The 27347-nt window shown below is 55.8% G+C and overlaps 12 protein-coding genes across 12 annotated transcripts; 8 read left to right on the top strand and 4 right to left on the bottom strand.

Moving 5' to 3' along the window:
* Positions 1–261: 261 nt before the first annotated feature.
* Positions 262–1896, top strand: TRIREDRAFT_58612 (uncharacterized protein; the record flags this gene model as incomplete). The annotated part of the gene is made up of 6 exons (XM_006963869.1): positions 262–370; positions 580–685; positions 757–867; positions 924–1202; positions 1267–1516; positions 1573–1896. The coding sequence occupies 6 exons, from the start codon at positions 262–264 to the stop codon at positions 1894–1896; spliced, it is 1179 nt and encodes a 392-aa protein (XP_006963931.1).
* A 962-nt stretch (positions 1897–2858) lies between these two features.
* On the bottom strand, positions 2859–3615 carry TRIREDRAFT_58405 (uncharacterized protein; the record flags this gene model as incomplete). The annotated part of the gene is made up of 2 exons (XM_006963673.1): positions 2859–3187; positions 3315–3615. 2 exons carry the CDS (start codon positions 3613–3615, stop codon positions 2859–2861), a joined length of 630 nt encoding a protein of 209 aa, XP_006963735.1.
* Positions 3616–4556: 941 nt separating this feature from the next.
* On the top strand, positions 4557–6680 carry TRIREDRAFT_76491 (uncharacterized protein; the record flags this gene model as incomplete). The annotated part of the gene is made up of 1 exon (XM_006963868.1): positions 4557–6680. One exon carries the CDS (start codon positions 4557–4559, stop codon positions 6678–6680), a length of 2124 nt encoding a protein of 707 aa, XP_006963930.1.
* Positions 6681–7987: 1307 nt separating this feature from the next.
* TRIREDRAFT_46639 (uncharacterized protein) lies at positions 7988–9848 on the top strand. The gene is made up of 4 exons (XM_006963527.1): positions 7988–8099; positions 8310–8636; positions 8870–9588; positions 9660–9848. Exons 3-4 carry the CDS (start codon positions 9118–9120, stop codon positions 9717–9719), a joined length of 531 nt encoding a protein of 176 aa, XP_006963589.1. The 5' UTR covers positions 7988–8099; positions 8310–8636; positions 8870–9117; the 3' UTR covers positions 9720–9848.
* On the top strand, positions 9847–10788 carry TRIREDRAFT_121033 (uncharacterized protein). Its single transcript, XM_006963867.1, has one exon. It carries the CDS (start codon positions 10094–10096, stop codon positions 10775–10777), a length of 684 nt encoding a protein of 227 aa, XP_006963929.1. The 5' UTR covers positions 9847–10093; the 3' UTR covers positions 10778–10788.
* Positions 10789–11562: 774 nt separating this feature from the next.
* TRIREDRAFT_58321 (uncharacterized protein) lies at positions 11563–12167 on the top strand (the record flags this gene model as incomplete). Its single annotated transcript, XM_006963866.1, has 2 exons — positions 11563–11731; positions 11842–12167. The coding sequence occupies 2 exons, from the start codon at positions 11563–11565 to the stop codon at positions 12165–12167; spliced, it is 495 nt and encodes a 164-aa protein (XP_006963928.1).
* An 897-nt stretch (positions 12168–13064) lies between these two features.
* On the bottom strand, positions 13065–14242 carry TRIREDRAFT_58609 (glycosyltransferase family 62; the record flags this gene model as incomplete). The annotated part of the gene is made up of 2 exons (XM_006963672.1): positions 13065–13085; positions 13145–14242. The coding sequence occupies 2 exons, from the start codon at positions 14240–14242 to the stop codon at positions 13065–13067; spliced, it is 1119 nt and encodes a 372-aa protein (XP_006963734.1).
* Positions 14243–15300: 1058 nt separating this feature from the next.
* On the top strand, positions 15301–16897 carry TRIREDRAFT_59105 (uncharacterized protein; the record flags this gene model as incomplete). Its single annotated transcript, XM_006963865.1, has 8 exons — positions 15301–15351; positions 15434–15514; positions 15751–15782; positions 15845–15876; positions 15944–15995; positions 16059–16128; positions 16187–16334; positions 16392–16897. 8 exons carry the CDS (start codon positions 15301–15303, stop codon positions 16895–16897), a joined length of 972 nt encoding a protein of 323 aa, XP_006963927.1.
* A 529-nt stretch (positions 16898–17426) lies between these two features.
* On the top strand, positions 17427–18492 carry TRIREDRAFT_58753 (uncharacterized protein; the record flags this gene model as incomplete). Its single annotated transcript, XM_006963864.1, has 2 exons — positions 17427–17554; positions 17634–18492. The coding sequence occupies 2 exons, from the start codon at positions 17427–17429 to the stop codon at positions 18490–18492; spliced, it is 987 nt and encodes a 328-aa protein (XP_006963926.1).
* Positions 18493–18592: 100 nt separating this feature from the next.
* TRIREDRAFT_105597 (uncharacterized protein) lies at positions 18593–20409 on the bottom strand (the record flags this gene model as incomplete). Its single annotated transcript, XM_006963671.1, has 3 exons — positions 18593–19065; positions 19148–20045; positions 20329–20409. The coding sequence occupies 3 exons, from the start codon at positions 20407–20409 to the stop codon at positions 18593–18595; spliced, it is 1452 nt and encodes a 483-aa protein (XP_006963733.1).
* Positions 20410–20596: 187 nt separating this feature from the next.
* Positions 20597–24609, top strand: TRIREDRAFT_121031 (uncharacterized protein). The gene is made up of 8 exons (XM_006963863.1): positions 20597–20819; positions 20895–21074; positions 21151–21783; positions 21835–22851; positions 22908–23367; positions 23420–23453; positions 23522–24053; positions 24118–24609. Exons 1-8 carry the CDS (start codon positions 20789–20791, stop codon positions 24522–24524), a joined length of 3294 nt encoding a protein of 1097 aa, XP_006963925.1. The 5' UTR covers positions 20597–20788; the 3' UTR covers positions 24525–24609.
* Positions 24610–24785: 176 nt separating this feature from the next.
* On the bottom strand, positions 24786–26954 carry TRIREDRAFT_76481 (uncharacterized protein; the record flags this gene model as incomplete). Its single annotated transcript, XM_006963670.1, has 1 exon — positions 24786–26954. The coding sequence occupies one exon, from the start codon at positions 26952–26954 to the stop codon at positions 24786–24788; it is 2169 nt and encodes a 722-aa protein (XP_006963732.1).
* Positions 26955–27347: the final 393 nt, after the last annotated feature.

Genomic DNA, 27347 nt, shown 5'->3' with positions numbered 1-27347 from the left:
AGAGATCAAAAGAGACCCTTTTTTCGGTTTCCATTCTCCAGCTTTTTACCTTTCCCTATCCGGGAGACTAGCCCTACAACGCCCACTCATCTTCGTCCTCCCTTCCGTCACCCTATTACTACCTACCTACCTACCTACCTACACCCTACCTCGCCTTAGCTGAGCTCGAGGCGTTGACTCGGCACTTGGCGACCTGCACCTTTCAACTACCTTACCTTTGGCGCAAGACAAAAAAAAAAAACCTACTCCGGCTTTTGCAAAATGTTAACCAACTGGTTCGCGCAACCCGCAGGCAATCGATCCTCCGTCGACGAAGGCAAGATCGACAACGATGACGATACCCAGGTGATGGAGCCGGATCAGGGCAATGGTAAGCTGCGCAACACCAGAATGGCGGGGGAGGGGGAAGATGACGCTTGGCATGACGATGTCATCGGGGTGCTGGGCTCGGCTTATGATGCTGCTGCCTTGCCTCGCCGACATCGCCCGCCGGAGTATCAGAGAGAAAAAAGCAGGAGGATGAGGAATATGGTGGAAATGGAACAAGGAAAGAGTTCGTCAGGCTCACCAGCGCTGCAGTTCTCTCGCACATCATTTCCCAACTGCGCCCCGGCGCGGACCTCAGTCGCGTCGTCCTGCCTACCTTTATTCTCGAGCCCCGAAGCATGCTGGAGAGGATAACAAAGTATGCATTCCGCAGCCGACTTGTCCTGCTGGCTACCGTTCCCCTTGGCACCTGTGCTGACCGGCTTGCAGCTTCATGTGCCATCCCGAGATGCTCCTGCACATCCCCACCATCGACGACCCGACCGAGCGATTCGTATCCGTTGTCAAGTTTTACTTGAGCGGCTGGCACATCCGGCCACCGTACGTGCCCCGTTCGTTCCGGCATAAGGAGGTGCATCTGGCTAATCGAGCACTAGGGGAGTCAAGAAGCCGCTGAATCCGATCCTGGGCGAGATCTTCTCCTGCTACTGGGACCTTGAAGACAACAAGCGCGCCTACTACATCTCCGAGCAGACCTCACATCACCCTCCCAAGTCGAGTTACTTTTACATGGCGCCCCATCACCACATTCGAATTGACGGAACGCTCAAGCCCCGAAGTAGATTCCTGGGCAACTCTGCTGCCAGTTTGATGGAAGGCATTGCTTTCCTCTCCATCCTGAATCGGGGCAGCAACAAGGCCAAAGGAGAGCAATAGTCAGTCAAACACCCCCCTCCACTGTGGTCGACGCGGCAGTTCTGGCTGCTAACATTGGCACAGCATCTTGACACAGCCCAACATGTATGCGCGAGGAATCCTATTCGGCAAGATGAAGTACGAGCTTGGCGACCATAGCTTCGTACGGTGTCCCGAGCTCGATCTGACCGCCGACATTGACTTCAAAACAAAAGGCTGGGTTGGAGGCACCTACAATGCTATTGGCGGTGTCATCAAGAGGGAAAGCACCGGCGAAGTGCTGTATGAGCTTTCCGGTCTCTGGAGCGAGGAGATGTTCATCAAGGACATGAGGGTGAGTTGCTCATGCTTGGATATTGGCGCAACTTTGCTGACCTTGACAAATCATAGACGGGCCAACGAGAAATGTTCTTCGATGCCCACAAGGCAAAGCCAAGCCCGCCGCTCTCACGGCCCATCTCGGAGCAGGAAGAGCGGGAATCCCAGCGACTGTGGGAAAAGACGGCCAAGGCTGTCAAGGAGCGCAACCACGAGCTAGCCACGGACGAAAAGACAAAGATTGAGGACCGGCAGCGCGAGGAGGCTGCCCTCAGGGCCCAGGAGAATATCGAATGGGTTCCGCGGCTCTTCCGAGCGGTTAGGAGCGGGCCTGGAGAGCCTGAGGAAGGCGAGGAAAGTTTGGAGTGGATCATCAATGCCAACATGTATGTCTAATGTGGTCCTCGCAAGTTGAACACCTTTGCTTCGGTCAAGCAGCTAACACCCCACAGCGATCCTACAGCACCTCCCGAGAAGCAGACGGAGCAGATACTCGCCATTTACCCCATCGTGGCCGGTCAGACATTGAACAAGGGGCCTGCGATTCCACCGCCAGCATCTTCGTCCAAGGTGACCCAGGGGCCCGCTCAGCCTGCGGAGCCTGTGGCCGAAAAGCCCAAAGGGGAGGACAGCCTGATTGACTTTGGCAACGATGAAGCTCCCGCACCGGCCGCCAAGTCACCAGACGAGATCGAGCGCATGCTCGCCGCGACGGGCAAGCCGGCAGAAGGGCCCTTGATCGACTTTGCCCAGGATATGAAGAAGGACCTGCCGGCTGATGGTGGTGACCTGCTGTAAAGTAATGGTTTCGCTTGGATGAAAAAGGAGGTTGTGTAAAGCACGAAAATCTGGGGGGTTTCATCATTGGCTAGGCGGGTAGGAAAATATCCTGACAGAGTAACGGCGCAAACATCTGGCCAGGCTACGATATACATGGGCGCTTCATCACGCATTGTGCTTGATTTTCCGTTTGCGGGAGCAGGTTTCTTGGGTTTCAACACGGACATACATTATGCGACGGGACTGCAAACGGCGGGAGGGCTGGCATGTTATATATATATACATATCAATTATGTCGTATCAGATCTTTTGGTTTCTTTGTAGAATACTCGATACCTACTTGGTACAAATTGTAGACCTCTTTTGACTGTGACGACTTTCGAATTACCCTTGCTCTACAAGATGACAAGATGCCCACCGGAACGCCAAACCTCGAGCGCAAGAGTATACATGTCCCTAATTATCCCTGAATCCCAAAACAAATGCATGAAAACACATCAAAACGCGCGTAAATCTTGCTCTTCTCCCTTTCATTCTTTTCTTCCTCTCAATATTTGATCACTCTCGACAATCGCATTTCAGAACCTCCTCCTGCTGGGCTCGGGGGTGGGCGACCTGCTCTGGCTGCGTTCGTCGCGGCCGCGCATCTTGAGCCACTTCTTGGTGCTGAGGGTGAGCTCGCGGTCGAGCTCCTCGGAGGGGTTCTTGCGGTGGATGAAGTTGCAGAAGCCGCCGCGGACGCAGCCCTCGCCCGAGTTGAGGCGGCAGCAGGCCTCGCGGAAGTCGGTGACGGGGGAGAGCTCGCAGTAGATGGGGCGGGCGGCGTACCAGCGGCTGTTGAGGGCCTCGCAGGCGGCGGAGGCGGAGTCTTCGTATTTGAAGCGGGCGTAGACGTTGCCGATGAGGTCTGCGGAAAACCATCGCGTTAGCATTTCCATTGCCATGAAAACTTGTCAAGTGAGAGAGAGAGAGAGAGAGAGAGAGAGAGAGGGAGAATGGGAGGGAGGAAGGAAGGAAGGGAAAAAAAAACGTACGGTCATTGTTGTTGTCGCAGACGACGAGTTCCTCGAGCTCGCCGTACTTGCACAGCTCGCACCAAATGTCCTCGTAAAAGGCGTCAAAGTGGTTCTGCAGCTGCGAGGCGTTCATCCTGTTCTTGGGGTCGTAGGCCGGGTTCTGGTACAGGTTGGGCATGAGGATGGTTTGGCTGTACGAGGGCTTGACGTGCTTGCGCGAGCAGCGGTCGCCGTGGCGGCAGGCGCCGATTTTGAAGTAGAAGGAGCAGTTGACTTTGTCGAGCTCGGTGCCGAAGATGGACGCGAGGAAATTGGCCATGGTTGCGTATGTAGATGTGAAGAATTCGGTTGTAATAGGTTTTGTATGTTTTTTTTTAAATCGTCTTTGTTCGGTTTGGTTCGATTGGTGATGGTGATGATATGGGGGATTTTCTGGCTTGATGGGTTGATTGGAAAGAATCCATGGGCTAAAGAAGCTCGGATCATTACGCCACAGACATGGGGAGGCGAGGCTGAGTCACGTGCGTGGCTGAAGGGGGTGTTCCCATGTGGAAGTTGTTCGACCCACCTGGAATCAGCCGCAGATTGCCTGTACGAGTAAGGTGCTATGCACTGGAAGCTTGTTGTTCCTGGATATCGACTCCAGGATTCGGGCAACAGAATTTATAATCACCAACAGACTGTACTTTAAGCATTAATCACATGCAAACTGTTATAACTGTTATATAGCAGCTCAGATACTACTATTATCTATCACTGGCTAGGTACATCAAGCTCAAGTCTTCCCTCACCGTCTACCTACCTTACACAAATGCACCGACTTACAGCGCCTGCCGTATTACCCGCTCCATCGCTTTTGGAAGGGGCTGCTGCAGAAACGCGCCCGACGCGCGCCTTGCGGCAAGTGGCACTAAGCTGGGGGACCTGCAGAAAGCCATCACAGGGCTAGGCTCGATTGGGCCATGCCTTTAATCATATCCCCTGACGCTGGAGAGCCTCGACGCCTCGCCAGAGCCTTTTCACCGTCCTCGAGCGGCCGTCGCGAGTCGCTGATTCTCCCCCGGATCATACACTCGCTTGCGAACATCTTGCGGCCAGCCAGCAGCAGAGCAATGCATACTACATCATCGTCGCACCATCACCAAGACACGTGCGTTTGGTGAATCCGATCTTCTTCTCTCCTGTCCCTCTTGTCTTGTCTCCTCCTCCTCCTCCTCCCCCTCTTCGTCTTCCCCAGATAAACCTCCCCGAATCTGCGCCATGGACCAAGCAGACATCCCCGCGCTTCTCTCTCGCTTGGCGAGCCCCGAAGATGCGGCCCGTAAGATGGCCGTCTTCAAGCTGCAGTCGTCCATCAACGACCCCTCCTTCGCCGACGTCTTCATCTCCTCCGGCGGCCTCGTCATCCTGCGCCGCCTCATCATGAGCTCCGGCGGCAACACGCTGGCCTATGCGCTGCAGAGCCTGACGAGGCTGCTCGAGGTCGACATGGGATGGGACATCTTCGAGGGCCCGACGGCCAGCGAATTGGTCGAGCGCGTGGTGGAACTCATCGTCACGAACCCCCTGGTTAACATCCTTCGGGGCGCAATGTCGATTCTCGTCGCCCTGGTCGGGCATTCGCAGTCGAGCGGCCCCGAGCCTCCGAGCCGCGATCAGGGAGCGGCAGCGTTTGGCTTCCGGGCGCTCAAGCCGGCCGTCGCCGTGTACCCGCAGTTCTTCGACGTCGTCGTGCAGCAGCTCAACAGCGCCGACCACGCCCTCTGTGCCAATGCGCTCATGCTGGTCAACGCGCTGATCCGGGACTCGCTCTCGAACAAGAGCGTCATGGCCAGCGGGACGGGCAAGGCCGCTGGCGAGGAGTGGCCCAAGCTCATGAAGCGGCTACAAGACCTTGGCCTGATCAGAGCGGTTTACAAGCTGATGCAGGGCACCGGGCTGCAGGACCTGGCGCACCCTGCCATGGAGTTTCAGAACCTGACCAAGGTCATCATCCGGAAGTGGAGAGACGTGCGGGTGGATTTGGAGCGACCCGAACACAGACGCTCGCTCAAGAGCCTGCACCTTTCGAGCGCGCCAGACCGATCCACGACCAACGGCCATGTCAGAGAGGGATCGGGCGACACGACAGCCACGAGGCAGGATAGGAAGCACAGTCCTGAGAAATGGAGGAGGCTTGGCTTCGAGACGGAGAGCCCCGCGCAGGACTTTGACGTGGCTGGATATCTGGGCCTGATGGATCTGACAGACTACGTGCGCAAACATGAGGACCGGTTCCAGAAGCTGCTGTTGGAGCAAGCCTCGAGGCCGATGCATGAGCGGTGCCCCGTAGCCCGAGCGAGCTTGGCTGTGACGATGATGCTCTACGAGCACTTTGATGTGGACAAGGCAGACGTGGAGGACACCAAGGGATACCAGGGAGTCGAGACCAAAGACTACGACCGGGTGTTTCGGCCTCTGCTGCTGCAGTGGCCTCGTCTGCACTCGGCCGGGCTCCACAGCTTCTTTCGCATCTGGAAAGCCACAGGTGCCGTAGCCGAAGACTTTGACAAGGTGGCGGAGCTGGTGCGCATCCTGATAGAGCGGGTTGCCGGCCAGTGTCCTCGAACTTGCGACATTGCAGAGGTGGAAGACGATCTACTGGAGTACGATGTAGCTAGACTTCGGGAGCTGCAGATGGACCTGCTTGAGATGTCCTTTGAGGAAACCTGGGGCAAGCATCTTCACCAGGTGCGGGACGTTTTGAAGCAGGAAGCTCTGCAGTTTGTCAAGGAGCAGAGAGTGCGGTGCCTTCTCCAAGGCGCTTGGTTCCATCGGCCAGCGTCACAGAGAGATGAGACGGGGGAGAACAAGCCCTGGAGATTCGCCAAGTTGTCGCACAATCGCCGCTTCTTGCACTATACCGACTTTGAGGAGCAGATGGCGCAAGATCCGGGCCTGAACAGTCTGTCGGAGAAGATTGATCTCACAACCATCAGCTCCGTGGTGTCCAACGTCTCCGCGTCCAACGACGACTCCAAGACGACGGCCAGCGGTGCGACGATTCAAAACCTGGCCGGCGGTGCAGAAAAGTCGACGACCAAGATTACGATATACAGCTTCGTGAGCCCAGCCGACGGAGCTGCTGGCGGAGACGCAAAGGAACAGCCCATCCTGTCCCTCTGGCCGACGAGCCATAGCGTGGCCTCGGAGTGGCTAGACGGCATGTTGATGATTTTGAACCAGGCGCCCATCACGGCCGAGACGAGCAAGCTGGTCAATCTGGTCTGCGGATACGGGCTAAAGATTCGGCTGCTCAATGTGAGGATGGACGAAGTCCCTCTTGGAGGCGGCATCGTGCCCAGTCGAGAGGGACTGGACGAGGACTATTTCTACGAAGTCTAAGCTGGCCGGGTACCCTCTTGATGCATTCTTCAACCCCTCTTTTGTTTTCTTTGTCCGTTTCACCCAGTTTGTTTCTTGCTTTTCTCTTTTGTTTGTTTGCGACATATACCCCATCTTTGAACGGCAGGTCTGGCACAGTGAGAGCATCAACTGGTTGTGCGTTGGGTTACACCTTTTTCTTTCTACTCTGTATGCGTAATAGACGAGTTGTATAATACTACCGGAGCACCCGAGTGCGTTCTATGAGAATGATAAGGATGGGTGGAGATGAAGGCGTCCTCCGGACACATGAAGCGGATGTCATATCCGATGGTCCCCTCAAAACACTAGTATTTGTCGATCAAATACAAGAAGCATTGTAAAGTATCTGGGCCCAGTTTCTGCATCCCTTGCTGGAGTCGAGGATTGACGAGATGATAAGCAGGCAAATGAGGTGCGTCTTCTCATTAGGTATTCATGCTTTGATGGTGGGTGCCCGAACTGGGGAGGGTTCGTGCTCCCACCATTGCATGGGCGACACGTTCGCATGGGATATAATAAGCAGGACGTGCGGGATGGGGCAGTGGCCGGATAAATGGCGATACCTTGACCTTTGGGGATGAAGGCTCATCCAGCAAATACCTTATTCACCACGACGATGTTTCAAGAAGGCTGCCTGATGAGAAGAGTACATGTAGTAAGTACTAGCAGAGGGAGCTTGGTGTAGGCGCTCACCGCATCGTCGGTGTACTTCGTACAAGATCTCGGACCAACGACTGGTGCCGTCCTCGATTGTCTCAGTCAATGTAGTACTACCTACTCCGTAGACCACCCGGATGAGCATAATGGAGGTGCCAATCAGCAGAAAAGTAACTCGTGTTAGTATCACTCCAACTCGATCCCTACAGTAATCGTCGATTTCTGTATGATGACTGGTCTGAGATTCTCATTCGCCGGGCCTCGAGCCAGAGAGCGGTGACCTGGAGCTGCAGCAGAGTGGGTAAAAAGATGACCTAGAGAGTTCAATTTGTTGCAGCGCAGCAGCAGCAGCAGCAGCAGCAGCAATTTACAGGCCTACCTACAGTAATAAGCGAAAACGACGGGGGAAATCCCGGTGTCAATGAGCGGCGGTCTCTTTACCTACTTGTCTGTAGGTGCCCGATGGTCCACGGCTGCAGTCAGTCACGCCCGTTCCCTCCTCCGCTGGTTTCTTCTTTTTTTTCTTTCCTTTTCTTCCGCTTCTCTTTCTCCTTTTTTTTTTCCTCTTCCCTCTCTTTCCTTACTTCACTACTTTGGTCTGTCTCTTCTTTACTTTGCCCCTTCACAGAGGCCTCGGACCTGAGGAGGAGAGAGACAGAGAGAAGACACGGCGACGGAAATCCCCATCAGGTGGCGGTCTGCGCTTCCTGAGGAGGGGTTGAGGGGGCCCGGCAATTCCAGGTACGTATTACTGCTACAGAGAAGAAACAGAAGAAGAAGCAGCAGGGAGACGGAGGTGAAGAAAGAGAAGCAGATTGGTGCGCGAATCTTGAATCAAGAACTCGTTGTGGCAGATGGGAAGATGTTCTTTTGTCTCATCAATCATCAAGCATCACGCTTCAATGGCAAAAGCTGAGCACTTCTAACCTCTTTTCACATGTGATGCTCTAGGCTGGGAAATTGGCCCAAAAATAGGCCCTGAAACAAGTCCCCAGTGCGGGTGTCTGGGTTGGTGGCTGAGGCACCCGAATCCCGCCCGTTTTCTCACTGTCCAGATTGTCTGGTTCTCTGCATCGGCCACGTATTATTACTTCGTTTGCGGACCCCCCCTGGCTTTGGATCCCATCCAGGAACTTCCGAACCTGGAACTCTAAAACCACACGCCAATTAAAAAAAGTTCGACATACAGCGATCGACACCTTTCTTCTCCTTTTGCCAACAAAACCTCGCGCTTCTGCACAGCTTCGAGTCCATCCGGTCGCCTTTCTTCCGACTCTGGTACGTCTTCTTGTCTCCTATCCCGCTCAAGAGGCTGCATCAAGTGCCTCCTGTTCCAAATTGCTCGATTGACTGCGGACGGCCGGCTTCGCCCCCCTCCGAACGCATTCAGATCCGGCGGCTGTTGGGACTGCGTACCCGGCCGCGCAAGCCTCGCTCTCAACGGAGTGCCTCCACGCGGATCGCGTCTTAGTAGCATCGCTTGCTGATTGGGTCCTCTCTTTTTCGTCTAGCTGCGTGTTCGACCTCCTCCTTGCATCTCGTCACCTACTACGCAGTAGGAAGCCCGTCTGCTGTCGGCTTACCGTGGCATCTCCCCGTCGCTGTTGCCTGAATCCTCCGTGAACCCTCGCGGACAGACAACAAGCAACATACGGTTCATCAGCTCGGCTCAGCCATCTCCAGACCTTCCGCATATAAACAGTCGCCTCGGCGCTTCAGCAAAACCACGACAAGGAACAGAAACAAACATCTGTCCAAAATGTCTCGCATCCAGATCCCCCTCGACCTCATCACGTCCCGCCTCAACCTGGGAGAGCGCTTCCAGGGCCTGCGCGCCGGACCTCTGAGCGGTCGCTTCTCCAACCTGCGGCCCATCTCCGAGTTCTTCGACTTCAAGCGCCTGTCCAAGCCCGCCAACTTTGGCGAGGTGCAGTCGCGCGTCAACTACAACCTGAGCCACTTCTCCAGCAACTATGCCGTCGTCTTCCTCATGCTCAGCGTCTACGCTCTGCTGACCAACTGGCTGCTCCTCTTTGATATCATCTTTGTGGTGTCGGGCATGTTCTGCATCAGCAAGCTGGACGGGCGCGATCTCGAGATTGGAACCTTCAGGGCCACCACCTCGCAGCTCTGGACGGGTCTCTTGGTTATCAGCATCCCCATCGGTCTCATTTCCTCTCCGTTCTCGACCCTGCTCTGGCTCATTGGAGCGAGCGGCGCGAGTATTCTTGTAAGTGGCATTCCCGAGACAGCCATCCATCCATCCATCCAATGGCCATGCCCTTGCTAACCGACTCTTAGGGTCACGCGAGTTTCATGGACAAGCCTATCGATGAGGCTTTTTCCGGGGAGGCGGTCTAAATGGTCGGCCGCGAGCTCCCAAATTTGCGCCCCAATGGGGAAGACCATCGCGGCGCGGGCGGAGGGAAACAAGTGGGGATGTCGCGCAATATGGAGGTAGGGTGGAGGAGTTGGCCTCCGACGAGGATGGGGAGACTGGAGAGGGCGGCCTTGCGCGCCGCGACCGCCGCCGCTACGATACGGAGGATGAAGATGACAGTTCGTCTGGGGACAGCTACGACGAGGACTACTCAGACGAGGGATATGTTGACGAACGCGAGGAGGCCTTGGTGCAAAAGGCGCTCTACCGGATAGAAAAGGCGCAGGCAAAGGGCCGGTCCGACGTACGGCTCAGCAAGGAGGAGATTGCGGCCCTGGAACGGAGGCAGAAGCGCATGGAGGCGGAGGAGCGCAGGAACCGCAGGCGGCGCGAGGAGCGTGTGGCCATACCGCTTGCCCAGTTTGGGTCCATGGCTCGACTGGGAAGCTCTTCTTCACGCTTGGCTTCTGGCTCCGGCTCCTTGTCAAGACAGCCTTCCGGAAGCGACGCGGTGGAAGAAGACGAGGCATCGCCGCAGATGGGCTACTTCCCCCCGCACTCCAGCTCGCGCCGGCCAAAGTCTGGCAGCTCTACGTCTCGGCCATCGAGCATCCACGAGGACTCGTCGAAGGATCCCTTTCAGTACCTGACGACTGGGCCTCGCGGTTCCGCTTCTGCGCCCAAGCGACACAGCTCTGGCCAGTCTGACCTGAGTTCCCTGTCGCGCCGTGGCAGGCCCGAGTCGGCTGAATGGAGCCGACGGGATTCGTCTAGGAGGCAAAGCTCCGACGAGACCAGCGAGGAACTGGCGTTGGTGCAAGAGACGTCGAGCCGAGCCGCCAAGGGCCGGGAGGAGATTGTCGTCGAGGTGGAGCCCGAATCTCCCACCGGGCCCGAGCCAGCGTCGTCCCGCACGCGGTCAGCATCGAGAAGGAAGCCCGAGTCTGTGTCGTCAAGGAAGACGGTGTCGAGCAGGACGACGACTGGGTCAGGGGCGTCGTCGGGGGTGCGGAGGAAGAAGAGGGATGATGCGCGTTGATTTCGTCTGATTCATGGCAAAAGTTTGATTGTGTGTAGGCCCGTATCATTATGATGAATATATCTGTTTCTAGACGTTATGACATTACGAAGAAGTCGTTATTGCTTGAAGTCGGCGCGGCAAGACAAGGCTTAACAGCTGTTTTTATGGTGGTGCTCATTTATCAGAACTTTGCTACAGCTAGGACTAAATAACGAAACTGGAATTGTATTTTCAGTCATATTTGTTGATAGGCATGACTAATTTTGAATAGCCTTATGTTTCTATATGAAACTGATGAAATTGAAAGAATCTTAACCCCTAAGCTTGGATCCTGAGTCTTGATATTACCTCCCTCTTCAGCTGTTCCTGTCCAGCCTGCTGACTAACCGGTGTGCTGTACCGCGGCTGTGGGTGACATGCGCGACTGACATCTACTAATCCCTGCCTTTCAGCTCCCTCCCATCTCCAGCCTCGCTCGTTGTTTATTATTCTTGCTCCCTCCCAAATTTCCCCATTACCCGTAATACTACTCTATCTGAGCTACAGCATCCATCCGCAGGATCGCGCGTTTTTTTCCTTCTCTCTCTTCTTGCTCTTGTTCTTGTTCTTGTTCCCTTTAACATCTACCAGCGAAGCGATACCCTTTTCCCCCTTCCTTCTATTTACACCCAACTACGTTTTGTTATAGTCAGTTGACTACCTTACTCGATTGCGAACACCTACTACCTATCTGCGACCAAGCCTTCCCTTTCCGTCAAACGAGAAACGAAACGGAAATAAAGAAGTCAAGACAAGGAAACAAAATGTCGAGCGCAAGAAGCGGAGCGAAGCGCCTCATCAAAGAGCTCGAATCCTGGCGCAAAGAGCGCAAGGACGAAAAGGGCGTGGAAAGGCTCGGCCCGATCAACGAGGATGATTTGTTCGAGTGGGAGGCTGTGATTAACGGGCGGGATATCGGATCCGGCTATGACGGTGCGCAATTTCCTTCTTTTCTTTCCTTTCTTTCTTTTCTCTCTCTACTCCTTCTATACTAAAGAGATCAAACCTGTGCTGACTTGCGTGTGTGTGTGTGTGATAAATAGAAGGCCGCTGGCTCCTGCACATCCAGATACCGCCGCAGTACCCCCTCCAGCCGCCCAAGATGCGCTTCGTCACGCCCATTGTGCACCCCAACATTGCGCTGCAGTCGGGCGAGATCTGCCTCGACCTGCTCAAGGACAAGTGGACGCCGACGTACAGCGTGCTGCAGTGCGTGCGCGCCGTGCGCATGCTGCTGGGGTATCCCGAGACGGACAGCCCGCTCAACGTGGACGTGGCGGCGCTGCTGAGGGGCGGGGACGTCTTGGGGACGAGGAAGCTGGTTGAGTATTGGTGTTCGGAGGCGGAGGGGAGGTATGATGGGCCTTGAGGGGACTGATAATGGAGGGGGGAGGGGACATGAGGGGGGGTTTGGGCAGATTTGGTTGGTTATTTGTGGTATTTTGGTACGGTTTTGGTGTTTATATGTTAACCATGGGCTGTGCGTTGACTGTTGGGTAAGGTATCATGATGAACTGGCTGGCTTGGGACAATCTAAAGACATAAATGTGACAGTACGACAAACACGAGCACGAGATGGAACAAGGGGATTCACTTGTCAACCAATGTCATGCAGAAACCATTTTCATTCGCATCGATTCATTCCTTCTATTCCAATTCGTCTGTGATAATCATTGCTCTACCACCGCCCAGCCACCATCCCGAAGAAACATGTACTAAATAGACACTACCTATAGGTGGTAAAATACAAAGAACAGCCACCGCATCACATCATCGCCGCCCCCTTTTTTTTGCTTCTGGACCAGTCCTGCCAGCTGATGCATGCCAGTTTGACAATTGTAGATGTTAAAAAAAAAAATAGGAAATAATGAAGAAACATTGGGGGAGAAAGGGGGGGCTTTTCTATATATGAGATTCACATGCCAGAGAGGTTGAAGAGGTGGTGGTGGAATAGATGCTTCCAACGAGAGAAGAAAACGCCCGCGCCGCACCGCGCCGTGCCGTGCCTGACCTTGCCTGCCTGCCGTGACTTCCTACCCAAGACACCCCAAATATCTTTTAAATCGAGTTTCAACAAGCGTTGTAGCAAGGGAGAGACGTGTATAGGACGGTTATCCTCCGTCTTCTCCTCCCCAGCCCCTGACGCCGTCGAGGCTCAGCCCAACAGCAAAGTCGTATCCGTAATGATAGGGAAGCGACAGGGGAAAAGCCCTCCCTATCAGCTTATGGAAGAAGAGAAATGAAGATTTGGGTATAAATATCCGATTTATTCATTATAATGATAGACCTGGGACATCTCATGTTAGCTTTGATAGGGACCCCAAGGGTAAGGGGCTGGTAACGTACTTTGTAGTTGGGAAGCCCGTATGGCTGCCATCCTAACCGCTTAGCCATCTTGGCAAAGCCCTCGCTCTCAATCAAATGGTAAAAGGCAAAGGGAGGGAACATGGCTCCATCGCGGTGGACGTCGGCCTTGACCAGCAACGCGGTGCCACCGACGCCGTCGAGGGGCACCACCAGATCCTTGGAGCCGCCGGGCGTGCTCATGTACGCAAGCAGGGTTCTGTAGGTGGCCATTTCTGCGTAGCCCTCGAGCAGGATGTCATCTGGCCCCATCTGCTCCGCCATCTTGAGCGCAGTCTCGCTGTCCTGCCAGCTGTTGAAGTCGTACGGCCGCTCGGCCATCTTCTTGCTCTCGGGGTCGTAGTACTTTTGGAAGCAGTTGGCAACGATGATGGGCTTGTCGTGGGAAGCGAGATCCTGAATCAGTGTGGGAGCAGTCTCGGTAATGTCGGCGTCGAGCCACAGCACCCACGAGGTGGACGGGCCCAGCGTCGTAAAGAGCAGCGAGTTGCGAGCCTTGGCCATGACCTCTCGTCGTGCTTTCTGGTTGGCCAGCTTGTGCCGCTCGCTCTCGTCCTGCGATACAACGGCAGGGTCAAAATCCTGGCGCAGAATGATGATGCTCTTGAAGCGGTCCTTCTCCGGGCCATAGTTTTGCGTCTTTTGGATCTGCTTCTGCAACATCGATGTCGCCTGGTTGCCCTCCTTCGTCTTGGGCAGGATGAAGCCCAGGGTGATGAGCTCGTGGGGGTAGTTCAAGCGCAGCAGGTTATCCCAGTACTCCTGGTAGAACCGGGCCATGGGCGTGAGGATCAGGATGTGCTCCTGGTTCCGGACGGGGTCGGACGTGACGGTGACCTTGTTGAGGTTGTATCGCGTGACGGGCGGCGGACCCTGGACGGCGCCCGACCGCGGGCTCTGGTACGGCGAGGTAGGGGGCGATAGGTGATGCTGGGCCGAGACAATGGACAGGCGGGAGGCGGAGGCGGGACTCGAGGGCGAGACGAGGAAGATGATGATGAAGATGCAGAGCACGGCGCCCAGGATCAGCGTCGAGGGATTGGCCTTCTTGAGGCGGACCGACCCCATGGGGCGAGCCATGGCAGCGAAGCCGGTGGGAGTGTCGGTGTATCCGTGCGGTGGTTGCGGCAGAGAGAGGCGGCGAGGCAGCGGTTCTGTCGTTGGGATCTTCGTTATCGCGATCAATTCGACGGCAGCGCAGCGCGGCGCATGTGGGAACAGAGCCTTGGCTGATTACTAACCCCCAAGCAACTTGGTGCGTCCCAGCAGAAACGAGCGTCAGGGCATCGACGGTGCGGGATTGGCTCGTCTGTGGCAGGGAGATGGTGATGGCAGAGCAGAGGAGAAGGAGAAGAAGAAGAAGAAAAGAACAGGCGTAGCAGAGCGAATCTGCGTTCGTGCTCTGGTAACGCCCTCGCCCACTAACGGTAGTGCTAATAATACCAAAGCTGGTGCGGAAAAGGACAGACTGGAGAGATCAATGGCAATACGAGCAATTGCCTCGAAATCAGGGGTCTCCCGATTATGTCAGGCTAGGCCTATCCAAGGCATAAATTTTCTTGCTCTTGCGGTACTGCTAGGTACCTACTGCCTGGTACTGACGGTAGCACCTCTGACGGGATAATGCAGTAGGTACAGATGGGTTGCATGCAGTGTCGAGATGAATCACGGCAGAATCGCGAGTTTCAGGATAGGTATGAATATAAGGTACCTACTATGGTAGATGTCCAGCTGTGGTTGTATCACTTGAGATGCCATTGTTTGTCACCTGAACACGGCTGTTCCACTGGCACTTGACGCTGTAGATTCGGCTCCTGCAGGGCTGTCACCCAAGATTGACCCTGTACCTGTGGCGCTTGTAGCGGTACCTCTGGCCCTGTAGCGCTGTCGGAGCGCTGCCGGAGCGCTGGACACGCTGAGCGGCCCCCCTGTTCCAGGCATGTGCGTACCTGGACGCTACCCGCAGTACTTCCCCATCGAGTCCTGCCGCGCATTTCTAGCTTGACATTTCTGCCTCCAGCTTGTCACGACTCCAGCCTTCCTCTTCATCCTACACCTCTGACCGTCCATCTACGGGAGAGTCCAGAGCCGCGCAAGTCACAAGTATCTCTACAGCATCTTTCATTACCATCTTCGCAATGGCTTCAGACAAGATGGACCGCGGCCTCGACGAAATCATTGCAGACAAGGTCCGTACTCTCAGAGATCCATCCGCCTCGATACCGCCAGCCTCGTCCGCAGCCGCAAGACAATCGCTAATTCCTCCCTCAGCGCAGCAATGGATCTCGAAACCGACGCGGCGGCGACCGTCGTCGCGACCGTCAAGACTATCCCCGTGACGGGGTGAAAAAGGTGCGTGTCGCCGTCTCTTTTTGTCTCTTCCAGCTGCCACGCGAGGCTGACCCGCCACTTTTGTCTAGGTTGATACTTGAACCCTTCCTCTCCCTCCTGAATCGACTGGCACACGCTCTCGTCAAATTCTCTGCGCTCTCTTTCGGTCAACACGAAATTCGGCGTCTTTGTCGACCCTGACGCGCGTCGTACGCTGTGGAATTCCTCGCTAACGAGCTCTTGGGTCGATCCTGCAGTCTCTCCGGAACGAACCTCGAAACCTGGATAGGTTGGTCTCTAGGAATACTATCAACAGCGGCTCTGCGACACGTACTGACGGAGATGCTACAGCGAATGGGTTCATGATCGATACGAAGAGAACAGTACAGTCACCACCCGCCTCTATTCACTTTCCTCTAACCCCCTTGGAACCCGACTCATGATTTTCAGCATATCGCCAAAGAGGCCCTGCACCGCGTCGCAGGCGCGAGTCTCCTAGCGGGTAAGTCTCTCGATGGCTAAGGGCAGAAAGAAAGAATCCCAGGGAGCTAACAGTCATGTTCAGCGGAGATGTCCGGGGCACCCGTCTCCGAGTAGAGAACATCCACTACGATCTCACCGAGGAAGATCTCGATGTATGCCACCTCGAACACGAGAGAAGCCGGCCAATACCAAGTCTAACATGATCAACAGGAACTCTTCAGAAGAATTGGTCCCATTACCAAGCTGCAACTTCGCTACGACCGGTCTGGGCGGTCCGAGGGTGTGGCTTTCGTGACTTATGAAAGCAGCAGCGACGCCGCTGAAGCCGTGAGGCAGTTCGATGGCGCAAACGCAAACGGTACACTACCCTCGGAACAGTTTTGCGTCTGTGTCTCGCAACTAACAGACTTTGTAGGCCAGCCCATTCGTTTGACCATACTGTCAGGTGGTCCTTCTCGAAACCCATTCGACACTGCCGTTATGCCCGGCAAGCCTCTGTCGGAGCGCATCTCTGCTCCTGGCGGCAGATCTCGATCGCTCTCTCCTCATCGCAGATACGACGAAGAAGATGCGGCTCGCAGAGGCATCGATCGATACGTTCCGGGAGGCAGCCGCTCTCGAAGCCCCATGCCGCCCCGTCGTGGCGGCCGTCGCCCTGGTGCTCGACGGGAGGGTGGTGGAAGGGACCAGGACGGTGCTCGTGGTGGTCGGAGTGGTGGAGGAGATGGCCGTGCTGCACGAACCAACGCGCCGCGACCCAAGAAGACGCAAGAAGAACTGGATGCCGAGATGGAGGACTACTTCAACGCCAACGGCGGGGCGGCAGAGCCTGCTGCCGAAGCCGCTGCCCAACCTGCTGCTGCGCCCAACGGAGAGGCCGCTGCGCCCGCTAACGCTGATGACATTGATATGATCGAGTAACCTGGCTCATTACGCTACGCTCTTGGTACAGGGGAACGGGGAATGCGATTCACGGGGACATCTGGAGTATCGGGCTTGTTGTTTTACAGAAAATGCCAATCCGAAGCATGGGAGATGAAGCATACATATATATAATCAAAGCAAGGTTGTCATTCCGGAATGGATAAAGTGTCGTTTGGTCAGGAATCTTGGTGTTTGACGAAGTCTTTTGGCATACTTTGGACCGTAACATCTATAACCAATATTGCCCCCATTGGCCTTCAAGGTCATTGTCGTTCAGTTCCATTGACTGAGCAGATCCACCATTGGGTAGTCGCAAGCGCCATGATATCGCGGCCCGGATATATCGACGTACGGAGTGCACTACAACCCAATACATATCTGGATATGCTGGAGATTTCGTCAGCCCAGACTCTTAATACGCCATAGCTGCAACTCGTCAAATGCGAAATCGGCGGCGCAGCACTCTTCCCTTCCCTTTCCCATCCATCCCTCTCCGTTATTCCCGTCAAGGTAGTCTTGGGAAGCAATGGCTTCAAACTCGAGCGCAACACCGACAAAGGTCGGGATCCTGTCTCTGGGTGACATGGGCGCTGGAATTGCGAGGCTGTTAATTGCGCATGGATTCCCCGTTTCCACAAACTGCCAAGGGCGAAGGTGAGCTTCGTTTCTCATTGCACATAACACCAAGCGTGAGAGAGGAGGAAAATTACTAAGAGATCATCGCCCGTCTTAGTGAGGATACGGTTGAGAGAGCGCGCAGCGCCGGCGTCGAGCTGCTCTCGTCCGACTTGGAGCTCGTCCAGCAGTCCTCAGTCATCTTCTCAGTCGTGCCACCACGAGATGCAGAAGCCACAGCTCAGCGAATCGTCGATGCTTTATCTGGAGGTTCTCGTACAGATGCGCTGTACTATGTCGATCTGAATGCCGTTGCGCCGTCGACGTGTAAGAGCATTGCGGCGCTGTTTGACAAGGCGAGGGTGCCCGTCAAGTTCATGGACGCTTGTATCCTGGGCGGACCTCCCAGCCTGAAGACGAAGAAGTCTGACAAGGAAGGGGAAGCTGATGATGAGTGGGATCAGCCCAGCATCCCCGTCTCGGGACCCGACTTGTTGACATCGTTGCCGGACGGAGAGAGACTCACCTCCGTGTTAAAGCTGCGGACAATCTCACCCGAGATTGGCGCCGCGAGCGGCCTCAAGATGTGCTTTGCCTCCCTCACCAAGGGCTTCACGGCGCTGGTCACGCAGTCCTTCACGACGGCGCACCGGCTGGGCGTGGCGGACGAGCTGAAGCGGGAGCTGCGCGACATGGTGCCCGCGATGCTGACGCGGGCGGAGAAGGGCGTGCCGGGGATGCCGCCCAAGGCGTACCGCTGGGTGCGCGAGATGGAGGAGATTGCAAAGACGTTCTCGGAGGAGGGCGGCTGGGAGGGGACGGTGTTTGAGGGCATCGCGGGGGTGTACCGGGCCGTTGCGGAGGATGGGGTGCTGGGGAGGGAGAAGATTGGGAAGAGGAAGAGGGGGACGAGCTTGGATGATGTTGCGGCGCTTATGGCGGAGGGTCTAGAGACTAAGAGAAAGAAAAGGGAGTGAAGACGGCACTATGGTGCTTGATATTGTTGGGAGGCGGTTATATACAGCTTGGCATTAGATATGTTGAAGGGAGACGTTGTCAATAGAATACAATGCTTCTTTAATGCTTGAGTCCGGCCAACGCGATGGTCCCGGCCTCAGCCAACTCATATGCCAAGTTTTCCAAGATACCCATCTTTGCACCGGGTTCTCTGCCATAGATCCTCGAGTGAGGAACACTCAACTTCGTCTCCCTACCACCTGGAAGGCCCTCGCCAGAAAGATAGACGGCCGCATTTGACAGGGCGCCAAAGTGCTGTCCGATGAAGCCCTCGACAGGCTCCGGCTCTCTGGGCACCGCAGTCTCTCCAGCAACGCCGAATGCTACGCCAGGGGTAAAGGGTTCCGTAACGTTGGGCAGGACGGGTGCGGACATGAAGAACTGGATCTGCGAGCCCTGGGGCGTGAAGCCTTCGCCGTTCATCGACTGCATGAAGTTGTTCATTTCTTCCTCTTCCGAGAGGGAAAAGTGCGTTCGCTGAGGGTCGAGCGAGAGCAATCCCTTTTTGGCACCCCAACCGCCACCGCCGCTCACTATAACTGAGAATCAGCATCTCATATTTTCGTTACATTTGTTTCCCTTGAGGGGTTGGGGCGGGGGGCGATGTTTTCTTACATATCTTGTATAACCGGCCGCCATGGCTGTAGAGCTGTTTGAGATGCTGGGCAGTTGCGCCTACAGTATCCCTGATATCATCGACATCTGGCAGCGCTACAATAGGCTGGGGGGCCTCCTCGAACCATTCTGCCAACGTGCTCGACGTCTCCGGGTTAGGGGTAACCATTGCCCAGACTCCCACAGGGCCAGACAAGATGCCCGAATGGGCATTCTGCTTGTGAAGCGCATTCACAATTTCCTCCAGCTCTGTAGAAGCGGGGATGGTCTTGCCGTCGACCTCGATACCTCGGATGATGTTACCGAAGCTCTCAGTCACCGTTCGGGGATGTGTCAGAGGCATCAGGGGTGCCCACATGTCGAGGTGGGCCAGTGACTTGATGTCCTCGTCTAATGAGACCTTGACAAACTGTGAATGCTTTTCCACCTGCCGAGTAAGCTGTGTCGTATCAGGGGTCAAGTCAAACTCGGACAACACAAGTGTAGACGCTCGGTTGTTATGGAACGTGGTTCTCGCCAGGGGCAGCGTCAACGCGGGATCCCCCAAGCTAAACGTCAGGGCAGAAACCGAATCCGCATCATCTCTTGACTTTGGCGGCTGCTCGTGCCACAGATACGGCAGCATGTCGTCTAGGTGGCCTCGTAAGACTGACACGCCCTGTAGGGGCCTGAGTGATCCTATCGGGGCTGCCAAATGGTCGACTACTGCGCTCAGCACGTGGAACTTGCCCACGTCCGCTGAGCCGGCCATTAACCTGGCAAATTCCGTCATCAATTGGGCATTTTCGAGGTCCTTGGCAAAACTGGGCGTTGTGAGGAGCACTGCGGCGTTGTGGCCGTCGGCGTTGTCCAGGGTTTTCCTTCCTTTCAGCTTCTCAAACAGCTCGTCATAGTTGATCTAAGCGAGAAGGGATTGTGAGCAATTCGTCTGCATGATTTGGAATGGTTGACTCACCTGTCTATTCTCCGGTATCGCGTATGTGAACCTTGTCTGACTGTTACGGGAATTGCTCGAATAGGATCTGATGAGAGCTGATGCGCCTCGCCTCGGAAGCAGGCTTCTCACAGCCCGGGGGGAGACCCAGGTGATCATCTCCCTGAGGAAGTTTATTCCAGGTAGTATTGAGCCAGGAGAATGAAGCCAATGAGAACTTCTCTGTGTATTAAGATCAATCACTCACGAGAGAGAGATCCGATTGCAGAGGTATGACATGAGAGGTGATGGCAAGACATTGGCTGACCTTCTGAGTGTAGTGATACATGAAATTCCATGTAAGAGCAGCTGTGGCTCGACTGGTGGCTCAACTGCCAATTCCAGCAGCATTCCAGCTTGCAACCCCGCGGCACCGCCACACCCCTCAGCACATCCCACCTGATAAGATTCCATGACTCAAATTTCCGACCGGGAATCTCTGACTCTGAATCCGATAACGCAAACCAGAGCCAAGTCACTGCTGCTTCCTCTTAAAAAAGGGCGAGTTTCTTGACGCTTAGGATTGACGAGGAGGCCAATTCACCCTGCGGCTTCCCCGAACTTTATCCAGCACGACGTTCAGATTCGCGGCTCGGGCACTTCGAGTGCGGCCACTTGTCTGTCCTGCAACCGCAACTGCAAGATCTTTCACCAGCACACGTGCGATCATGGCGACCAACTCTGCGCGAGGCATCCCCAGTATGTTGTTGTGGCTTCTTTATTGCGTTGAAATTTTGGAGAGGAACAAGTCACTAACGAGCTTCCGATGTACAGTCCCGGGGACCGAGGGCATCCAGGAGAGCACCACCGCGCCTCCCAACGTCTCCAGCGAGGTCAAGCAAGAGGTTGCCGGCTCGACTCAGGCTGCTGCTCCCGGAGAGCACGCCTCCGGCCAGGATGCGGGCGTTGTGCCAGCTCCCGAGGGCCCTCAGAAAGTAAAGTCTGAGAAGGAGTGTAAGGAGCCCCGAGCTGCCTCTTCACAAACTCAATATAGATCATCAAGGACCACGGATCTGACATCTTGATGCAGTGGAAAAGGAGCGCAAGAAGGCTGAAAAGGCCGCCAAGCTCGAGGCCAAAAAGGCAAAGGCTGCCGCCGCCGCTGCAGCTCCCGCCAAGGAGAAGAAGGCCAAGAAGGAGAAGGTCGAGGAGGAGCCGCTGCCCGCCTATGTCGAAGATACCCCCGCCGGAGAGAAGAAGCGCATCCGATCGTTCGACGACCCCCACTTCAAGGCCTACAACCCCGTCGCCGTCGAGTCCGCTTGGTATAGCTGGTGGGAGAAGGAAGGCTTCTTCAAGCCCGAGTTCACCCCAGACGGCAATGTCAAGGAGGAGGGCAGCTTCGTCATCGTCCACCCGCCTCCCAACGTCACCGGCAGCCTGCACATGGGACACGCCCTCGGCGATTCGCTTCAGGATCTGATGATCCGCTGGAACAGGATGCAGGGCAAGACTACCCTCTGGGTTCCTGGCTGTGATCACGCCGGTATCTCGACTCAGAGCGTCGTCGAGAACATGCTGTGGAGACGGAAGCAGCAGACCAGACACGACCTCGGCCGCGAGAAGTTTGTCGAGACCGTCTGGGAGTGGAAGGAGGACTACCACAAGCGCATCAACAAGGCCTTGACCAGCTTGGGTAGCTCGTTCGACTGGAGCCGAGAAGGTGCGTTGTGATGCACTTGAGTGAGCAATATTGCAACTAACAAAGAGGCAGCTTTCACCATGGACCCCAATCTGACAAAAGCCGTCAACGAGACCTTTGTCCAGCTCCATGAGGAGGGCATCATCTACCGCGCCAACAGACTCGTTAACTGGTGCACACAGCTCAACACTGCGCTTTCAAATCTTGAGGTCAAGAACAAGGAGCTCACTGGAAGGACGCTGCTCGAGGTCCCCGGATACGACAAGAAGGTCGAGTTTGGTGTCATTGTTCACTTCAAGTACCCCATTGAGGGCAGTGACGAGACCGTCGAGGTTGCCACGACTCGTATCGAGACCATGCTGGGCGACACCGGTATCGCCGTTCACCCCAAGGACGCCAGGTACACCCATCTGGTCGGCAAGTATGCTGTCCATCCGTTCATCGAGGGTCGCAAGCTGCCCATCATTGCCGACGAGTATGTCGACATGGAATTCGGAACTGGTGCTGTCAAGCTGACGCCCGCCCATGATCCCAACGATTTCAACCTCGGTCAGAAGCACAACCTGGAGTTCATCAACATCCTCACCGACAATGGACTGATGAATGAGAACGCCGGACCGTACCAGGGTCAGAAGCGTTTCGACGTCAGATACGCTATCCAGGATGCTCTCAAGGAGAAGGGCCTGTATGTGGACAAGAAGGACAACCCGATGACCGTTCCCCTCTGTGAGAGGTCCAAGGACATCATTGAGCCCATCATCAAGCCCCAATGGTGGGTGAGGACGAAGGAGCTTGCCCAGGAGGCTCTTCGGGCTGTCAAGGAGGGCGAGATCAAGATCCGTCCCGAGAGTGCAGAGAAGAGCTACTACCGCTGGCTTGAGGACATCAACGACTGGTGCATCAGCCGACAGCTGTGGTGGGGTCACAGATGTCCTGCGTACTTTGCCAAGATCGAGGGCGGCTCCGACGGTATCCCCGAGGAGAAGCTCTGGTTCTCTGGACGAAACAGGGAAGAGGCGGAGAAGAAGGCCCAGGCGGCACTGCCTGGCAAGACCTTTACCCTCGAGCAGGATGAGGACGTTCTTGATAGTGAGTCAATTTTGTGTTCAGGGCATAGTCAACTCAAAGACTAACACAGTTGGCAGCCTGGTTCTCTTCTGGTCTGTGGCCGTTCAGCACATTGGGCTGGCCCGAGAAGACGCCCGACTTTGAGAAGCTCTTCCCCACGAGCATTCTCGAGACTGGCTGGGACATTCTCTTCTTCTGGATCGCCAGAATGATCATGCTCAGCTTGAAACTCACCGGACAGGTTCCCTTCAGAGAAGTGTACTGCCACAGTCTTGTCCGAGATTCCGAGGGCCGGAAAATGAGCAAGAGTCTGGGCAACGTCATTGACCCCCTGGATGTCATTGCCGGCATCAAACTGGAGGACCTGCACGCCAAGCTCCTTCAGGGTAACCTGCACCCCAGCGAGGTTCAAAAGGCGACCAAGTACCAGAAGTCTGCCTTCCCCGATGGCATTCCCGAGTGCGGAGCTGACGCTCTCCGCTTCACCATGATCAATGCCACGACCGGCGGTGGCGACATTAACTTGGAGATCAAGATGTGAGCACGTTTCGAGCTCCATACGTTTGAACTCAGCTAACTCGATGTCCAGTATTCACGGTTACCGAAAGTTCTGTAACAAGATTGTATGTTGATCAAACGCATCATCGAATCGTTCCACCCTCTTGGCCTTCGAGTGCTAACACCAGTTTAGTTCCAAGCAACCAAGTACGTCTTGGGAAGTCTGCCCAAGGACTTTGTTCCCTCAAAAACCGGAGCCGTGCCCGGCAAGACTCTGGCGGAGAGATGGATTCTTCACAAGATGAACCAGGCCGCCAAGGAGATCAACATCGCCCTTGCTGAGCGGGAGTTTTCAAAATCCAGCATCATCGTCTACCGCTACTGGTACAACGAGCTCTGCGATGTGTACATTGAGAACTCCAAGGCTATCATTCGCGATGGCACCGAGGAGGAGCGCAACTCGGCTATCCAGACCCTGTACACTGCTCTGGAGGCTGCGCTCACCATGATCCACCCCTTCATGCCGTTCATCACCGAGGAGATGTGGCAGAGAATGCCTCGGAGACCTAGCGACGAGACCAAGTCCATCATGGTGGCCAAGTATCCCACGTACAATCCTGCTCTCGACGATCCCGCGTCCGAGAAGGCCTATGAACTTGTGCTCGACTGCAGCAAGGCTTCGCGATCGCTCATGGCCGAGTATGCCATCAAGGAAGACGCTGAACGTAAGCATTATCCCACTATCAGAATATCTATCTCCTGTTTAACTGACATTGAAAAACAAAATAGTCGTCATCCAGGCGTACAATGCCGAGTCTCTCAAGACCTGCCAGAACGAACTGACCTCTATCAAGTCCCTCAGCGGCAAGAGCGTCAAGTCCATGGAGGTCGTCGGCCCTGAAGCCTCCCGCCCTCTCGGCAGCGTCGCGTACCCCGTCTCCACCGCCGCCTCCGTCTTCTTGCACGTAAAGGGCCGAGTGGACATGGACGCCGAGATTGCAAAGGCGCAGAAGAAGCTCGAGAAGACTGGTGCCAACATTCAGAAGCAGGAGAAGCTGCTTGCGGACCCCGGTTACAAGGAGAAGGTCTCGGCGGCCGTTCAGGAGGGCGACCTCAAGAGGCTGGCTGATGCCAAGCAGGAGAAGCACCACCTGGAGGAGACGATTAAGCAGTTTGAGCAGCTCAAGTTGGAGTAAGACAGCGTGGATTGTTTTGCCTTGAATTTTCATCGAACAGGGCTACAATCTTCATGTAGACGGTAGAAGGTCTCTAGAGTACACAATAAAAAGAGCTGTTGTCAATGAAGCACAGAATGTCATGTCATCTTATCGACCTAAAATGTATGAACCTAAACTCCCAGTCCAATTCCCTTTTTGCGCGAGACAAACATCTAAATCGCCAGTGATTTGAACAATGAACAGGTTTCCAGCGTCGTGGAAAAATTTCCCTTGGAACCGTTACCAGTTTCCTTTGCCTCCTCCCCCTTTACCGCCCTCGGCAGCAGCCGCCTCATCCCTCCTACTCGCCCCTCCACGAACGGGCCTCGACTGCGCCGCCTCGTGCCTCTTCAGCTCGTCCGGCACCTTTGAGATGGAGCTCTTGCTCAGCATCTGCTTGAGATCATACAACACATCCGCATCCTCGTTGCCCAAAAAGGTAATTGCGACACCGCTCTTCCCAGCACGACCCGTACGACCAATACGATGCGTGTAGCTCTCAATGTTGGTCGCCATGTTGAAGTTGATGACGAGGGAGACGTCGGGCACGTCGATACCTCGACCGGCGAGGTCAGTGGCGACAAGAACCTGCGTCTGGCCGGAGCGCACCGACGCGAGGGCGGCCTCTCGCTGCTCCTGCGTCTTGGAGCCGTGCAGGGTGACGACGGACCAGCCCATGGCCTTGATGTCGCGGGCGACGGCGTCGCAGTTGCGCTTGATGTTGACGAAGACGATGATGGGCGGCGCGAACTGGCCCGACGACAAAATCTCCTGCAGGCGCTTCTTGCGGCGGTCCTCGCCGGCGACGAACTCGACGCGCTGCTCGACCGTGTCGACGGCCTCGCCGGCGTTGCCAATGGTCACAATGGCCGGGCGGCGCAGGTACTTCTTTGCAATCTTCTCGACTTGAGGCGGCATCGTGGCCGTGTACATCATGGTCTGGCGGTAGCGGTCCTTGCCTCCCACGTAGCGCTTCATGAGCTGCGCGTTCTCGGCGTCGTCCGTGTCCGGCTTCTCGTTGGACACGGGCAGCGCGTCGAGGATCTTGTTGACCGAGTCCTCGAAGCCCAGGTCGATCATGCGATCGGCTTCGTCCATGATGATGTAGCAGCACTGGACCAGGACGAGCAGCCTCCGCTCGATGCAGTCCACCAGACGACCCGGCGTCGCCACGATGATCTCGGCGCCGTTGCGCAGCGCAAAGGCCTGCTCCTCCAGCGAGTGTCCGCCGACGATGCTGACGCACCTGAAGCCCAGCGGCTCGGCAAACTTCTTCGCCTCCGTCTCGATCTGCTGCACCAGCTCGCGGGTCGGCGCGATGATGAGCGCGTACGGGCCGTCGTTCTTGTTGGCCTCCGTCAGAGGCGGCAAGTCGGATATGTACACCAGCAGCGGCAGTAGGAAAGCGGCAGTTTTACCGGAACCAGTGACGGCAACGCCAATAAGATCGCGGGCTTGCAAGGCAATCGGGATGGCTGCTCGCTGAATAGCAGAGGGTTCCTTGTAGCCAACGCGGTCCACAATGTCCAGGAGACGCCGCGGCAGCCCGGATTCTTCCCAGTTGCGCATGGGGTTCGGGATGGCGCCTCCCTTGGTGGAGATGCCAAAGTCCTCCTTGAAGATGCGCCAGTCTCGCTCGCGCATTTCGCTGAGCGCCTTCTCCGACCAGTGCCGCCCCAGGCCCGTCCTCTCGGCCCTCTCCCTCGCCCTGTCGCGCGCCCTGTAAAAGTCCTCCATGATGCCAATCGCCCGCTCCCTGCCGTGTTCCGGATCGCGCTCCTCAATCATCTTTGCTCGCTTGCGCGCCCGCTGCTCGGCCTCCTTGTCGAACTCGCCACCGAGGCCGGCGAGGGAGCCGCCTCTGTTGACGCTCTGGCTCGCATACAACGGGTCGTTGTCTCTTGATGTATCCTCGTCCGCGTCCCACTCAAAGTTGAACTTCTTCTCCGTCGTCCGCATGCGCTTCTTCTTGGCTGAAAAGGTCGACTGCTGGTTGACCTCGGGACCCAGGTACCGCGACCGCAGCAGCGAGTCCTCAATGTCCGCCGCCGAGCGCTTGACGCCGTCCGTCTTGGAGTTTTTCTTTCCCTCTCGCCCGCCGTCACGGGGCCCGTCACGGCCCCCGTCACGGCCTCTGCCTGCGTTGGGCGGGTTCATGGCCCTGGGGCCTGTAGGAGGCGCGATGCCGTTGGGGGTTGACGAGCCATTCGCGAGAGATTCCCATTTTCTTTCTTCCTGTCGACGCTTCTGCTCTTCTTCTGCCGCTTTGCGCTTCTTCTCTTCTTCTTCCTGCTTTGCCTTCTCGGCCGCTAGTCGTTCGCGTTCCGCCTTGGGGATGAATCTGGGTTTGGCTGCAGCAGCATCGGCCGCCTTCTTTTTCCTCAGTATCTCCTCGATGTCGAGGGGCATTTCGAGTCGAGTATGTATTTCGTTTCAGAAGTAAGAAAGAGAGAAGTACGCGGAAGACTGCAGGCTCTATAGCGGAAAATGAAGGGTACGGAATTTGAGATGTTGAACTTGAAGACGATTCCAGAATTGAGCTTGGAGCGAGTAGACAAGCAGACGAGGCTGCAGCTTACGGCCGATGCTGGAGACCCACCTGCTGATGGCAATCCAATCGCATCGCTCACTAGCTTAGCGGGTCCCTGTTAGTGCATGCTCAGCCTTGGGAATCTCGAAATCGGTTCAAATTGGCAACCTCCAAAAAAAGAGCCTCCCCGCGAATCATCGGCCCATTCCCCCGGGGAAACAGATCAGCCCAGCGATAGCCGCCCCCCCGGAGAGAGAAATCACCACCAGGCC

Source organism: Trichoderma reesei, assembly GCF_000167675.1.
Source record: "Trichoderma reesei QM6a unplaced genomic scaffold TRIREscaffold_5, whole genome shotgun sequence".
Classification (NCBI taxonomy): Eukaryota; Fungi; Ascomycota; class Sordariomycetes; order Hypocreales; family Hypocreaceae; genus Trichoderma; species Trichoderma reesei.
The sequence above is the reverse complement of the archived record's forward strand: the minus strand, read 5'-3'. Positions and strand labels throughout refer to the sequence as shown.